Source organism: Cupressus sempervirens, chromosome 3, assembly GCF_028749045.1.
Source record: "Cupressus sempervirens isolate cs-2001-9-10 chromosome 3, ASM2874904v1, whole genome shotgun sequence".
Lineage (NCBI taxonomy): Eukaryota > Viridiplantae > Streptophyta > Pinopsida > Cupressales > Cupressaceae > Cupressus > Cupressus sempervirens.
The window spans coordinates 706,975,166-706,991,696 of NC_143120.1; the positions used below are offsets into that span (position 1 = coordinate 706,975,166).

General features: G+C 36.4%; 1 protein-coding gene across 4 annotated transcripts in view; it reads left to right on the plus strand.

Annotated features, from left to right (window-relative positions):
- The first annotated feature begins 9,431 nt into the window (after window positions 1-9,431).
- The window catches only part of LOC149568708 (immune-associated nucleotide-binding protein 9-like), a 70,017-nt gene continuing 62,917 nt past the window's right edge, over window positions 9,432-16,531 (plus strand). The window contains exons 1-2 of one of the 4 annotated variants that reach the window (XM_089821596.1): window positions 9,432-9,602; window positions 10,461-10,747. In XM_089821596.1, coding sequence (XP_089677722.1) covers window positions 10,510-10,747 — 238 coding nt within the window. In that variant the 5' untranslated portion in view covers window positions 9,432-9,602; window positions 10,461-10,509. Of the gene's footprint in view, window positions 10,066-10,460; window positions 10,748-16,531 lie in introns of all 4 variants that reach the window. The other 3 variants (XM_089821598.1, XM_089821597.1, XM_089821599.1) reach the window with 3 other exon arrangements.

The following is a 16,531-nucleotide window of genomic DNA, read 5'->3' on the forward strand; positions in this document are numbered from 1 at the left end:
ACCCAACTAGGCACCTGAAACGTTCGTTGGCATATTCACAAGCTGAGTTGAATTGGGCTTCCAAGCTCACCGCTATTATGCTTGACTGTCTTCAATCCGGCCCTTGCCCGCCTGCATATTATCCTGGCGATTTTTCTTTATAATCTCCGAATATGGACACTGGAAGTTTGGATGTCTTTGACCTGGTTGCCGAAATTCCACTAGTCCTGTGCGTTTCCTTTATAAATCCGAACCCTCATGGAGAACTTGTTATCCTGTTGCCGAAATCATTCCATTCCGTATTTCTTTCTTGATGCGTGTGCAGTGTTAGACTTCAGATTTAAATGCTGGACTGGAGCGATTGAGGACTATGAGTTTCTGCACCGCTCTTGGATGTTCATTGGGTTCCTAGGTGCGTTGAAGTAGGGCCTGGAGTAGCTGCGCGGCAAACGACCCAAGTTCAGCCTGGAATTCTCATGTTAAATTTCTAAACCCGATAGCTTGAATCTGAATTCGTTGCTTGCTGGTAAACCCGTGCTGACAATATGTGAATCTTACTCCGGTCTTCTCTTGCCCACGTCACTGGCAGTGGCTTGAGATAGCGGTTATTACTGATGAATTTCCCAAATGCTGAAGCGATGGCCTGTAGTCGCATATACAATTCGCACTTTCCAGTTTCCTCAGACAATGACTGAAATGCGTGAGGGGAAAGGCATCTAGCATTGGCTGTTGCCGAGTTGAATCATTTTGATGGGCAATAGTGTTGTCTAATTAACCAATACTGGTCGTTCCAGAGGTAGATTTCTGGATCGATTCACAACACGCTGTAGGTGATCCGATGTGCCCAGACTGTATCGAGTGCCCTTCTTCAACCTTTCACCAAGAGATAATGCCGGTACAGATCACAAGCTCGCCTTTGATACTCATACGCTTTCAACTAAGGTCGGCCTGAATGATTTATGGCAGTGCTGCTGGAAGATTGACTAGGAGACTCGCCTTCTTTTCTAGATCTGTTCAATGCTGCAACTGATCCTGTAAACCTTATGAATATATTATATCTTCGAATATCAATCCTCAGAAAGATCCTCCGAAATTGTTGGCCTTGAGCCCACAGATTCTGTCCCTGATGAAATGACTGAATGTCACCTCCAATCTGCAATAATTCGGATGATATTTCACACCCTCAAAATTGCGCACCAATTGAGAGTTATCGTTCTCAATGGCCAACTGTGACAATTACAGAAACCCTAGGTTCCACAATGCACCTATGATTGAATCACAACCTGAAAATCAAAGAGAGATAATCAACTACATGATTCGAATGGAGCCCCGGGGTGCCTATTTATTCTTTTCCCTCCATCCTCTCCAGAGACTTCTAGAACCTTTTTGATCTTATCCCTCAAGTGACTTTATTAAATATTTTCCAAGTCACTTTATTAAATACAAGGTTATCTTTTAATATTATTTATTTAATTAAAATAATTAATTAGTCGTCCTTGGACAACCATTAATTAAATTAATTAAATCGAACTGTCACCAAAAAATTTGGGGACATGACAAAGAACAAGATGTGATATTTTCTCCAATTTGATATGTCAACAAAATTTGTTAAGACAAGGAAAATACCAGAACTAAAAGATCACACAATCAAATCAACACAACAAAACCATTAGCTCCATTATTATTCATGAACATGTATTCACAAAAGTAACACACTTTAGCAAGAATAACTACACTCAGAATGAGAGCACCAATAGCATATATTATTGCATCAAAATAATAGCCCGAAGTACATATTACATCCCTATTTTTATAACAAATCATCTTCTCCCTTTGTGTTAGGAGAGAGTTCTTAAAATGCAACTCATGCTAATAACTAATAAAACAAATCTAATTACATACAAACTGACTCTCTAAATGGTGCTAAGTAGGTCTCCACTCTTGTTTATATCAATTAATGGGTGCATGAGCCTTTACATGACTTAAAACAATGAAAGAAGAGGTAGATAAAAAGAAGGAAGCTACAAGAGCATCTAAGAGTCAATGGAAGCTTAACCTTCTCTAAATGTTTTTGGGAGTTGAATTGTTGTCAAAATGTGTTTCCAATGCATGGAATGTTCTTTAAATTGCAACTGGTAGTTAACTATCAGTGCATTGCTTCTTCTTGAAAACTGTCAGTGCAACTCTGAGAAAAACACACCTACAGGGAATTTGTGTAAGGTACTCAATTCACCAAAAAATCAAAGTTCTCAATTTTGAAATGGTTTCTGGGTTTTGCACAAATGGGGTTTTAGATCACTCTTGTGTACTTAATTTTATCTTTTTGATGATTTAGGGCTACTTGCGCACCTATGCACTTTGCTCTTCAAAACTTTGTAAAATTGTGCACTTGTGCACCTTAGCATCTTTAAGACTTTGGGCATCTTCAATACTTTTAGAATTGTGCATCTCCACACATTCGCATATACACACATTGGCACCTTGCACACATGCACACCTTTTAGAGTCCTCTAACTTATGCATATTCAAAATTACAATGCACACCTTTTGCACCTTCAAAAAATGTACCTTGACCAAAAACGCACCTATGCACATGCGCACCTTCTACAATTCTTCAACTTATGCATATCTCAAAATTACAATGCATGCCCGCACACCTTCTGGAGACAATTCATTCACCAAATCTTCAAATTATGCACCTACGCACATGCACACATGCACACCTTTAGGGAATTATGCAAGGTGCTCAATTCACCAAAAAATTGAAGTTCTCAGTTTTGAAAATGATTTCTGGGTTTTTCTCATACGAGGTTTGGGAGCACTCTAGTGTGCTTATTTTTCCCTTTTTGATGATTTATACCCTCTTTATAGCCAAACATTTTCATAGATTTGAACTCCTTCTACTTCTTCTATATGAAATCCTAAGGCGCTTGTTTTGAAAATGCACATGCAATACCATGGATTTTTTTCGTGCTATGGATAATGAGGATGTCTTTTTATTTGCACAAAGAAGCAAACATTAGTTATTTTATGTTGGAAGACCCAAAACAGGACTCCACAAGATTCAAACTAATAAAAAATTGGGTCCACACCAGTCAAAACAGACAAGACAATGGATTTTTCCCTCCAAAAGCCAGTTTTGCGCACTAGCGCACCTTGGTAGGTGTGCTTATTTTGCCTTGGAAATGGAAAAGTGTGTAGTTGTGCACTAGCACACATGAGCACCTTGACAAGGTGTGCATGGTGGGCTTATGCGCAACTTCGCACATGTACATATGTCATTGTGAAAGCGAGGGGGGAGTCTTATATAGGCACCCAGGGGGCCCCCGAAGCGCGCACCTCTAAAGGTGCACACCTTCGAGGGTGTGCACATTTTCATGTGTGCATCCCTGAAGTGGGGGTGAGGTGCGCATGTGTACACTTGGCACACATGCACATGTGTGCATGTGTGCACTTTAAGCACAATAAAGTCCTAAACTTGATTTTTTTACCTGTCTAACTGCTTGACCCTTCTCGATCAAAGACCAGGGTTTGACGTAAACCTAGGGTAGTGTCCAAAATGACTGAGGCTTCAAACTAGATGCCTTATAGGGAATTCTAAAACTAGGGGGTCCCCATTTTGTGACTCAAAATAGGGTGTGCATTGTGAGGCCACAACAACACTCTTGTGTCCACGATCTATAGTATGGTTGGAAACAAAGCTAATGTAATACTGGTCATGCCTATGTGTCGGGTAAGGTACCCAGACACCAAGCCACACACATAGAAGTACACGTGCATGTCAATTGCTACATCCAAATGTTGATCCAACACAGATTGTCCACATCAAATCTTGAAAGTTAGTGTTGGTATAACCAATGCCCACACTTCCTACTAAGGGGTCGTATCCCCACATTAATATCTATCCTCCAAATAGGCAACCGATAGATCCTGTAGATGTCCTTTGGTGCCATTGTTGTCTCTCTTGTCAATAGATAGAATTTCATTGCAGTAGAGTGTCATTGCTTTCAAAGGTTAATTACCATAGCCATAAATGTTTGTTTGTGATGCATTTGAGCCAAGTAGCCTAAGTTGATATCATCCACTTTGGCCTAGTCCACATTAGAAAGCTAGTCTACAACACTACAACTTGCCTCTCTCATGATGTTGGCCAATCCACATACCACTACATCCAGAAAACCAACTTGTGTCTACCTTAGCATTAGCTGCTAACTCTACCTAACCCAACCCCTTTATTTTGGTCCTCTATGCCTACCCTCCCCTTTAGTTTAGTCCCTTTGTCCACGATCCCGCTGACTAGTGACCATGATCTCGCAAGCCCCCTTAGACCTAGCACTTTAGCCATCGTGAGAATGCTAACTCCACCTTGAACCCAATTGTACTGCAGGAGTGCATTCCTACATTGACCCATCCATGTTGATGCTAGTGAGACCACAATCTCGCATTAAATTCAAGGCAAAGTTACGAACCCATGTAAACGTCAAAGCATGATGATAATCTTGCAATAAATGCATCACAAGACCACTTTCCCATAAAACCTTCAATCCCACCTTGAATCCTCATGATCCTGTGAGATATCCCTAAACCAAACCCTCGCGACTCTCGACTTGAACAATTTTTTGTGGGATCATAATCTTGTTGATCTTGATACTACACCTGCCAGATCCGTGTTTACGGGAATTTGTTTTTGTAATCTACAACTATAGATCCTATCTAGTGCCCTGTGCTGTTGGAATTGCCTCAAGACATCTACTCGATGCCTTGATCCCACTCGTCCAACTATCTTGTTAGTCCACTCTAGAGCTCAAAAATTACAAGAGTCTAATAAGCCCTCCTTGCCCTTTTATAAGACACCTTTTGAGTCGTTATTCCCCATTCTTCCTCTTAGGTGACCCCTTTTCACCCTCCCTTATTTTTTTTGCATCCTAATCACAATTTTAACCTCCTTTTAGTCCTTTTGTGTCCTCTTTTTTCCCCCTAGTTTTCTTTCTTTTTGAGATGTCATCGGGCCTCATTATCTCTTCCCACTGCCTTCTCAAGGAGGCATCATCTAGTCCAGTCTTTCTTCTTTCTTTCGAGATTGGGGAAACTTTGTTACTTTAAAAAAAGTTCTTCACAACATCTATTATTTTCAAACATCTTCAAAATAATGTTATCCCAACACTATTTCAAAGAGGAGCAAAATGTAGACACCTAAATTCAATTACATCATTAAGTAGTCCTATTTAGTCCTCTTCTATGTTATTATTAATTAAATATTAAATATTATTAATTAACTATTAAATATTTAGTTTGTTTATGCCATCCCCTAGTTAATTAATCTAATTAATTAACTATAGTCCAATTAATAAATCAAATGACAACCAATAGTTTGATTATTAATTAAATCCCTCTTCCCCTATTCAATTGAATAATTGTACAATACTTATTTAATTTAATTCTAAATTCATCTTTTGATTAAATACCACCACTTAATCAACCCTCAATCCTAATCTAACCCTTAGCCTAATCCAAATCCCTTGGTTTAGACTCAACCCAACCCGTTCACACATACCAAACCTACTTTATTAGCTAATTAAACCTAATTGATTAAAGAACCCACTTGCATTTCTCTAACATACTCACTTGCCTCTTAATCACTTTATAAGCCAAACCTAATCTCACCCTAATCATTTGCACAACCTTAAGCATGAGAATTAAGAAATCCTAACCCTCACTCAAGTCAACTCTTGTCACATCCTCAACCACCAGCATTAATGTCAACCTTAAATGCCCTTACACATCTCTTACATTCCTCTTATATACTCCTTCCACCTCTTACACCTTTTTCCCCTTCACATCTCCCAAATGGCCATATTCACTCCAAAACCCTAATTCTCTCACATGTATTCTCCTTGTGACACTTGTCACGAAGCTATGCATTCAAGAAAGCACAATCCATGTGCTCTCATTTCCTTGCATCTTGGCCACTCCTCACAATCACCCAAACTTGCATCTTAATCATCCATTTCCACCTCCATTTGCCTATAAATTGAACTCTTCACCCTTCATAAATCCTCCACCATTAAAGTATTATTGTCATGCTAAATTTCCTTCCAATCCATTGAAAAGCAACATCATAATGTCAAAATCCCTCCATACAAACTCATAAGCCAAAAATATTTCATTCATCTCCATTGTTGATCATATCCTATCTGATTGAAGCTTGAAGTATCTTGAGTACATATTTCATCACTTGGACAAATCTCATGCTACATTGAAGCTATTTAGAGTACAAGGTTTGCATGTTCTTGTGGGTTTTAAGCTTTATTTTGTAGGTCTTATCTTATATGTTGCCTTGAATAGATTAGTCAATGCTCTGATCTTTATTGTGTTCCTTTTTGGCTAATACTACATTTTCATTGCTACACCACCAACTATGGGTGGATCCCTTTATCTTAGACTTAAAATTCTTCATCCTCTAATTCTCAGGGATTGTATCACACTCAAAATCATTCTCCAAAACCTCCAACTAATCCATCACTTCTGTAGGGTTCATCTTGCCCATAAAAACATGGATGCCTTCTCTACTATCCTTCTTCCCAACTTTGTTAAGGGCATCAATGAAATGTCTTTAGTTTGCAGGCATTTTCTATTGACCAATAACAACTCATTTAAGCTTGGCCACAAGCCCATGAAATGTCCAATCACACCCAAATTAGAGAAAACCAAAAGATTCTGACCAAACTCTAATAAAGGCACCTCATTCAACTCCACCTCCATCATTGTCACTGAAGGAGTTAAAAAAAAGTCATCTACCATAAAAAAATCACCCAAAGAATCTCCAACAACCTCTAATAGATAGTCAAACCATAGATAAAGAAGAAGATTAGGGAGCCTTATCCATAGAGAAATCTTATCAAAAACATATGTAGAAGGACAAAAATTTGGATGTCAAGGTTTCAATATTAGAGGGCACTTCTCTTCCCAAGTCTCAAAAGGCTCATGAACAACTTTATTTTTGCCCTAGTTGTTTTAAAGACAACTATAGATTTTATTTTTCCATAGGGTAAATTTAAACACAACCATCAATAACAGGTTTCCAAAGATTAGAATTCCACCTATGAAGCTCATTCAAACTTGGCCATAGGTCTCTAAAATGTCCAATCACACCTAGATTAGATGAAATAAAAATATTCTAATCAATCTCCTTTAAAGATGCCCCATTCAACTCCACCTCCACGATTTTGAATGAAGGAGTTAAAAAAGCCTCCCAATCTCTTGCCTGCATACGTTGCATCTCAATGTCTTAGTATGTGGTGCTTTTGTTGGACTACAAACTTGAATTGTTGTTGCATTCAACCCCAAACTAATCTCACACTTGTTGGCAACAATCCTAACATGGAGGCTCTCATCCTTCCATAGAAAATCATTTTTTCTCTACACGACACCCCATTATCTATCACTCATACATTTTCCATATCATGTGACTACAAATATCGTGTCATTTGACCCAACTAAGAACCAATCATTCTATAAGAATCACCCACTACAAAACCTATAATACCCTTTTGCCCCATTCAAACAACCAACCGATCATTTTTTTCATTATAACTATGTGAAATTGAACTCAAACCAACCCTACCATGGTGAGAAGTAGCAAACTTCACCCAAGTTCTAGAGTCAGAAACCTTAGCTCTAATAGTTGAAGATTTCAAACAACTTTGCAACACCATTAGGGCAGAGGACCCCATAGTTGAACACGTTCTAATAGTTGTGATAAAACTTGTTGATTTGATACCTACACTTATTGACTTAATGCCCAATTTTTTTGACAACATTGTACAATACTTGTGACTAGAAAGTTGTTAGTATAATGACAACTACCCAAAATTGAATAAAACGTACCCTTAGCTATACAAATTAACCAATGATGTGATGCCACATCAACTATGCAAGTATGGGTACCCTTTGTGCACTACCATTGGTCTCACTTTTTATTTAGGCTATTTTGGACAACTTGGCAAAAAGCATGCTGATGTGGCATCATAATGGGTGATGTGGACTTAAAACCTTAGTTATTAGTAGACGACTCGCCAAATAAGCTACTTTAAAAAATTGGGGCTGATTTGAAATTCCCACGTAGGATTTTGATAAGCATGAAGTTAGGGTGTTTAAGTACAGGGTCCTCTCCCTTTCAAGATTTTGAATAATTATTTTTGACAAAGACAAATCCATATATATTAAGTGAACAATAATTAATTAATTAATTATTTTTTGTTAATATTTTTTTGATTAGTAAGAGGCCAAAGCCAAGATTAATTATTGTGTGTTATGATAAATTAATATAATTATTTATTAAGTTCAAATAGGCTTGAACCTAAGACCTCCTAAATAAAAGGCTCACAATTTATTGTTATATTATAGACTCTTATCTTTTTTTTTGGTTAATATTTTAACTTATATAGAAAATTTTAGATTTTTATTGAAAACTCTATATTTTTACTTTTAATTAAGCTGAGGCTTTCTACAGTGGTAGCAATCTTCAATGTAAACATTGTTTCATTTTTAAAGAAAATTGACATTCATTTACTTGTCATAGAAATAAAATAGAATCTTAAAAATTAAAATCTTGAAAGTTGCATGCAATGGATAGTTTAACTCAATGTGAATCGATGGTTTTTTTATTTACAACCAGTTCCTCCTCAATGTAGGGTGTATTTGTTCCACTTTCCAAAATATGGTTTACAATCTTCTTATGATTATGCTACGAATCTGAGCATAAAATAAAAATAAATTCAAAACATTTATCTCCATTGCTTATTTTATTGCTATAATTTTATTTAATTTGTATATTTCATGCTTCAATGTGATGAATCTGAGCATAAAATAAAAATAAATTCAAAACAATTATCACCATTGCTTATTTTATTGCTATAATTTTATTTAATCTGTATATTTCATGCTTGGATGTGATGAAATAAAATTGAATTAAATTTTTAGGTATGCTACTATTTAAATTCTAGCCATATTTATTCCGTATGGACTTATCCCTTGACCCCTAGTTTGTAAACATGATGAATTAAACGATATCATAAACTAGTCTATAAACAATTGATTCAATGATATGCTATAGACACCTAGACAATATAAAAAAAACAAAAACGAAAAAAACTAGACATTCCTAATAATATTAGATTACTTTTGCAACATTCTTTGATAGGATTTTAGTTATCGCCAATCCGAATTATCAGCACCAATTGAAAAAAAAAATGAAAATATCTTAAAAAAAAGTCACCTCTGGATAAAGAGGTGGAGAAGCCCGACAAACTTAGCACGTCACTAAAAAGAAAAGGTATACATACTTTAGTGAAGGATTCTTTGACCCTGCCTTTTCTTTGAAGGGACAGTACATTATATTTTCGTCAGAGATATTTTATTATTTATTAGCGACTCATAGGATTGGGTATTTTAACTATTTTTTTGTTTGAATTGAAAGAAGCTAGTTCGCAGCATCGATTTTAAATTCCCACGTAAGACGGGAATTTGGTAAAATTTTGGGTCGATCTAAGGCTTAATTATGTTTTTAATAAAAAACTGAGCTGAAGCTTGAAGAGAAGCGTATAGCAGCTGTATTTTGGGTGGTTCGGCCTCAATTTCCCTTTAATTTGTTTCATTTAATTTGCAGCCGTCTAAATTTGGGTAGCTTTAATGTTTAGCTTTCGAATTAGCTGGGAATATCTCATGTTGGGGTTTGTCGTAAGATAAGCTGTGAATTTTTATTTCAATGAATCTTGTTTTTAGGCTATAGTTTTAGGGGGATTGTTGGGAGGAAGATCTTTTAGTAGATTCACTAGTAGACACAAATTTGGATCAATTTGCTGTCTATGTGTTTCATCCGGGTTCTCTGAAAAGTTTGAATTGTAATTGAGCTGTTGATATATTGTAAGGCTTTCTGCGAGGCTTTCCTCTTCAAGAAAGAAGCACGTTTTACAACAAAAAAAATTAAAGGGGATTGTGTTCTCGTGTCTGCATACCCCAAATTTGTTTCCGTGGACTTTCACTTGGTGAAGATTGTGGAAGATATGATTATTTTACATGCTAGGGGCAAGTGCTGCGACTAGGGTTGATAGAAAAGTGTATCTCGGTTTTTAATTATACAATTGTGTTTTAGATTGAAATTAAGGGGAATTGTTTGGTTGGGGATCGCTCGTTGTTTTTCACTTTTGCTTGAATTGAAGGCACTTCTGGCTCCAGATATCGCTTTTAAGTTTCATTTAGTGAATACGTGTGAAATTTTGATTTATGTTATGATTATTGTAGATAGTAATAAAAACGTTTAGTTTTTATCTAGTGAGTATGTGTTCAACTTTTTATGAACTTTAGGTTTTTTTTTAGGTACCAATTACAGATTTTAGGGTTCTAAGGAAGGTATAGGGCATAAAATTGTTGTTTGAAAGCAAATTTAGAAGCGGATTTTTGATTCTGGGTTTGATGGGCAGATACTTTGCTTGAACTTGAGATAATTCGGTATCTTGTAAGGCTGAATAAATGGGAGGAAGCGATATGCATGAAGTTGATGATTGGGAACTGACAGGGACTTCAAATGTTGTGACAACTTTGGTTTTAGTAGGGCGCACTGGCAATGGTAAGAGTGCAACTGGTAATTCAATCCTTGGACGCAAAGCGTTCAAATCACGTTCTAGTTCTTCAGCTGTTACAGCCACATGTGATTTGCAGCATGGGGTTCTTCTTGATGGCCGAGTGATAAATGTGGTGGACACACCTGGTGAGTATTTACCTTCTATTCTGAAACTGATTATCAATTTTACCTTTTCATGAAGGTTGGTGGGTAACTGCATAATACTATAGGTAGTGAAGGCTTATGTACATGTTCTTATAAATGCCTTTTATTGAAAATGGGATATTATTGTTGTGAGTGGGATTGCATTCCTAATCTAGTATCATTATTTTTCTATTTAGCTTTTTGTTTATGCATTCCCTTAAAAATAGGCGCCCAAAGAATTTTCTTTCTTCCATTTCTGAGTTTTTACCCTTAATTTTGTTTAAGCACACAATATGGAGTGGCTTAATACATTTTTTCCCCATTCATTTTTTTTGATTCAAAATCAGGATCACCTAGCTTTCCTAATGCCAATTCCATGGTAAAATAAATTTTAGGCAGTTTTTTTAGATAAGTTTGTAACCCTTGGATGCATTATTCATATAAGTTCTCAAATAAGTACAAATTTGGATTGGGTATGTGTATATATCTAACCAAATACACATAGGAACACAAATATAACTCTATTTATACGAAATCTAATTGTATGTGGACACAAGTCAGGCACCAGACATATGCTTGTTTGTCTAGTTAGTTCAAAAATAACAGGGTAAATACAGAATTCGAAAATTGTGGTCTCTAGATATATGATATATCTCTGTGACCAAATGCTAACAGAAACAAGTTTAATTCAAACTCCATTCTATGATCCCATCAATGGCTAGTGGTTTCATTTACGAGATTACAAATTGTTCATTTCTTTTTGATGGCTTGGAATGCATGGCCTGTGGATTTGAATAATACCTATCATCTTCTTTAATAATCGAAGTCCCAATTTTTTTCAGAGGGTCCAAGTTTATGCCTGAATTTCTTACTCTCTTAATTGTTGTGTTAAGAGGAAAAATGGCCTGTAGAATGTTGGCTTTACATGCTAAGCTAGGAATGGGGAAAAATGGCCTGTAGAATGTTGGCTTTACATGCTAAGCTAGGAATGGTGCTATCTTTTAAAGAGAAACTGTCTCATTACTATTAATTTTACTTTTTACATATTGAAGGCAGTCCTTTTTTAGGTAGGTCTTATTGCCTTTTTAACAGACTCAATTAATGCGGGTCGCTTTATCTCTACAATATATGTAAAATGATATTCATATTTGCAATTATAAAATTTGACCACCTTGTTTAAGACTGGCTTTCCTCTGATTTTATTTTAAATCCTCTGTAAAATATAATATTGGATTTATTGAATCTATATTTTTGTGCCCATTCATGTTTGCTCTGTGAGGCATTATGAATCAATTACAGGCAGTTGACTTGGATGTAAATATTTTTAATCCTTCGCGAATGTTATTTTTTGCATTTACTGAATCATATATTTGTGTCTGTTCCTGCTTGCTTTGTGAGGCTTTGTGGATTGGTTACACACAATTTGGTTGGATGTAGTAAATAAATTACTTGCATACATTTGGATTTATCACAGTTTTTTATTCACTTAGTTCTTGTCCTTCTGGATATAAGAATATTATATATTCTGTGCTTTACTTTTATTTGATTTTGTATGAAACAACATTTGATACATTAAAATCACGTGAGCATTTTTGTCCATTTTCTCAATTTATACAGATAGATTTACTATTGTTGACTGCTTGACTAGCATATGAATCTATGTATCATCCTTTGAAACTTTTAAGTAGACAATGGAATGACCAAAATATTACCTTCACTTGTTTCTTTGATTGAATAACAGTTTTCTGCACCTTTTAAACTGCATAACATACCACTTTCCTGCTGCAAGCAATTGTAATGTTCTGTTTAGCTATTATGTATTCTTCTTTGGGGTCTGGTAGTACTTTAAATCATTTTTTGTTTATTAGAATGTTGCTTTAGGCCAGAACACGTTCTTTATGGTGCCTTTAAATGTGCGAAGGTTAATTTATTGATTTAATGCAACACTTACAATGCATGTAGTAGTATTGTTACAAGATTCAAGAAGAGTTGGCAGATTAACGGATTTCCGGATGATTGATTGATTAACAGAGGAACAAATGTGTTCCTTATAAAGAATTACAAGGACGTCAACGTAGACTGAAGATGGAATTAGAAACAAAACTAGAGACAGAATAGGAAACATTCCTATCTGGACTGAAGAAAAAAGAGACGGGATAGGAAACATTCCTATCTAGACTGAAAGATGGACTACAGACAAGTAGTTGACTATTATAGAAAGTATAAGATATTATCTTAATACCCTCCCTTAATGGTCAACGTACGGATGTCGGAATATTCTGTGATAACTGAGACCCTCCCTGGATCTACAAAATGCTGAAACCAAGAAGCTTTGCCAGAAGAGTGTTATGACTCAAAATAAGTTGCATTTACAAAACTTCGTTTTTGTGGAAAAAACGGTAAAACCCAAAATCTCACACAACCTTGCGTATTACAGACAACTTGAAATGATTTTTGAGGAGAAAATCAACAAACCCAAAAAAACAGAAACAAATTCAGAAGGCGAAAAATGCAGCTTCGCCTTGATCAAGAAGCTCGACAACTTGTGTTGTTGGCTGGGAAGCATTTTGCCTTGCTTGGGCAGCCAAACGTTTCCAGCACTCGAATTTCATATGGCCAAACTTGTGACAGTAATTACACTATACATTTTGCTTCGTAGAGCCATCCAAGGATTGAGCAGAAGGTTGATGCTGGGAAGGCTGAGAAGACTGATGGTTGCCAATGTTCTGTTGAAAGGATTTTGCAGCAAAGGCTTGCTCAGTGGAGGTGGAACTGGAGCTGCTACCAAACTGTTGTTTCCACCGATCTTGTTGAAGCAGTAGGGTGTAGAGATCAATGAACTTTAGATCAACACCAGTAGATGTGATGTTGAGAGTCTCGATAAAATACTCATAGGATTTTGGTAAACTCCGAAGAGTGATTACCACAATATCCTCTTCCTCCATCTTGCGATCGATGGCAAGTAACTGATCACGGATTTCCTGAATCCGATTCAGGTGTGCCTGGAGCGAGGTGCGCTCATCCATGACAATAGAAAACAGAGTGTTTTTCAGAAAGAAGGCTCTGCTCTTGTCGGAAGTCTCATGAAGACCTTTTAGATGTGTCCAGATTTCGGCAGCTGTCTTGCCGGATGGAATCTGAGAAAGCTGGTCATCAGCTACGGATAGTTTGAGAAGCATTACTGCCTCTCGATTGTTCAGATCCCATGTATCTTGATCAGGACCTAGAGAAGTCGGACGCTGCGTAACACCCAGAACAAGTTGATCGGTGTTTCGATATTCGAAGATTGCGATGATGCGCTGCTTCCAGGTTCCATAATTGCGACCATTGAATTTGGAATTATGTTCGAGCATGATATTTGTTAGAGATGCCATGGCACGTTTTTCAATGAAAAATTGTGAAAATCTGTGAAGGCACATTCTTCAAGGCAAAAGTACGAAAGACCCAGAAGAATCAGAGAATGACCCAGAAGAGAGCTTGAAAAACCCAAAAGGAATCTATTGTCGTTTTCTGGATCCGTTGGCTCGGAAATCGAGGCACAAAAATCGAGGCACCCAGAAAAAACAGACAACAACCTAGTTGAGCTCTCGAAAAACCCACCAAAAATTTGCAAACAAAATATTTTTTCGACCCCAAAAATTAGGGTTTCGAACAAAACCAGTTGGTGGACATGGAGGTTGAAAAATGCAAAAATAATGTTGTTTTGAGTAGAAACTGCCGTTTGAAGAGACGACCGATGTTGGAATGAAGTCAGAGCAGTTTGGAGGAGGAAAAAACGACACCTAGAGGTCACTTGAACAGAAGAAAAAACGACACGAAGTTCTCCATTTTCGGGTAAAAAACGACCTTCACTGTTTCCGAGTTGCATGCGAAGAACACCGACAGAACTTGTCATTTGACCCTCCAAGAAAAAAACATAATGTACAAAGACGCATGAACTGGAAGTCGTGATTCATTGCAGCAGATACCAATATTTCTTCTCGAAAAAAACTGTGATTCGTTGGCCGAATAGAAACCCTAGCTGTCGTGTGAACCAGCAATTACGAATCCAACGTGAGCAGAGAAATAGCCATACAAAAAACGGACACGATTTTGATAGATGATTTGCAAACAAACCCGAATTTGGGATTTTTCGTGTAGACCGAAAACCCTAGGCGGGTTTCTAAGAACGAGCACAAAGAAATGCACAAATTTTTTTTTTTTTCTTCGAAAAATTATGCACTAATAATTTCAAAAGAAATTATAAGTTTTCGAAATAATGTACTAGCTCTGATACCATGTTACAAGATTCAAGAAGAGTTGGCAGATTAACGGATTTCCGGATGATTGATTGATTAACAGAGGAACAAATGTGTTCCTTATAAAGAATTACAAGGACATTGTTTCTAAAAGAAACAACGTAGACTGAAGACAGAATTAGAAACAAAACTAGAGACAGGATAGGAAACATTCCTATCTGGACTGAAGAAAAAAGAGACGGGATAGGAAACATTCCTATCTAGACTGCAAGACGGACTACAGACAAGTAGTTGACTATTATAGAAAGTATAAGATATTATCTTAATAAGTATTAGGCACCACCTAAATAAACCACTATATCTAGGGTTTTCGTAATAGCCAACTACAAAGTATTTCTTCTATTATTTCTAGAAAAATGGATGACAAATCAAAACTACTTAAGACTCTTACCTATTTGCCACTTAGAGCTCATGTAATCCTATGCACATCTTGAATGGTATAAGGATCCACCGTGTCACACTTTTATCCATGTAGGTATACCCTCCTGATTTTCTAAGCTCATTGTTGGTTATGTGCTCTATGTATGTGGCTGTCCAAATTTGTTATATGAAAAAGCAATTTTTCAAACGGGAGAGTGATTTTTCTTTTTCTATTAAAATATTTTATGTGGGGACCTGTTAATGGGTGTTTTATGACCACACAAACATAGAATAAAATACCAAGGTATCTTGATTCTTGCCCATAGTTCAAAATATCATTATTGGCAACTTATCGCCGAGGTCAGAAAAAGATATCTGGATGGGCATAAGTTGGAAACATATCCAGAACTTAAAATCTATTTTTTAATCTCTCCTCTCCAAATCTGTTTTTCCAATCAAAAAAATGATTTTCTGGGCCATCGCTGCCTATAACAGTCCTGTGGGCAATAAGTTTGCTATTTTTCTTGATAAAATAGAGAAATATTGCTGATATTTTACCAAATTATCTGTGATATTTTGAAACTTCTCTGCAAGAACTTATCTGAGAAAAAATATTGCGATAAGTAGACTTATCACAGATATATCCTACATATTTTGATCTATTATCTTACCCTCTCTTGATCAAAATTCCGTGTATGTTAAGATTGCAAGAATGATCACATAAGTAATTTCCAAGGTTGATGTGATATGCTTATATCACAAAGGGACTTATGTTATGTCCTCAAGACAACTTCAAACGATTCTGGTTTATGGGAGCTTTCAGATGATTGGCGATGAAAGTACTTTTTATTGGGGTTTTCATGATATACCAAAAGTAAATGAGATAGGTGTTTAGGAATTCTACTCTAACCTGAAGAATTTGAAAGATGATGTCTGCTAAAGTGAAATCTGCTACTCTACTTCACCAAATTCAACTACTGCACAAAGAGTGTGCAACCTCAAGGGTTATGCAAACAAATTTTAAATCACAAGTAAATCCCATCAAACTCGGGGATAGAAGTTAAGAATCCACGAAGGGTACACAATACATAGAAATCATCTACTATCAAAATGTATGAGCAAAGTGATT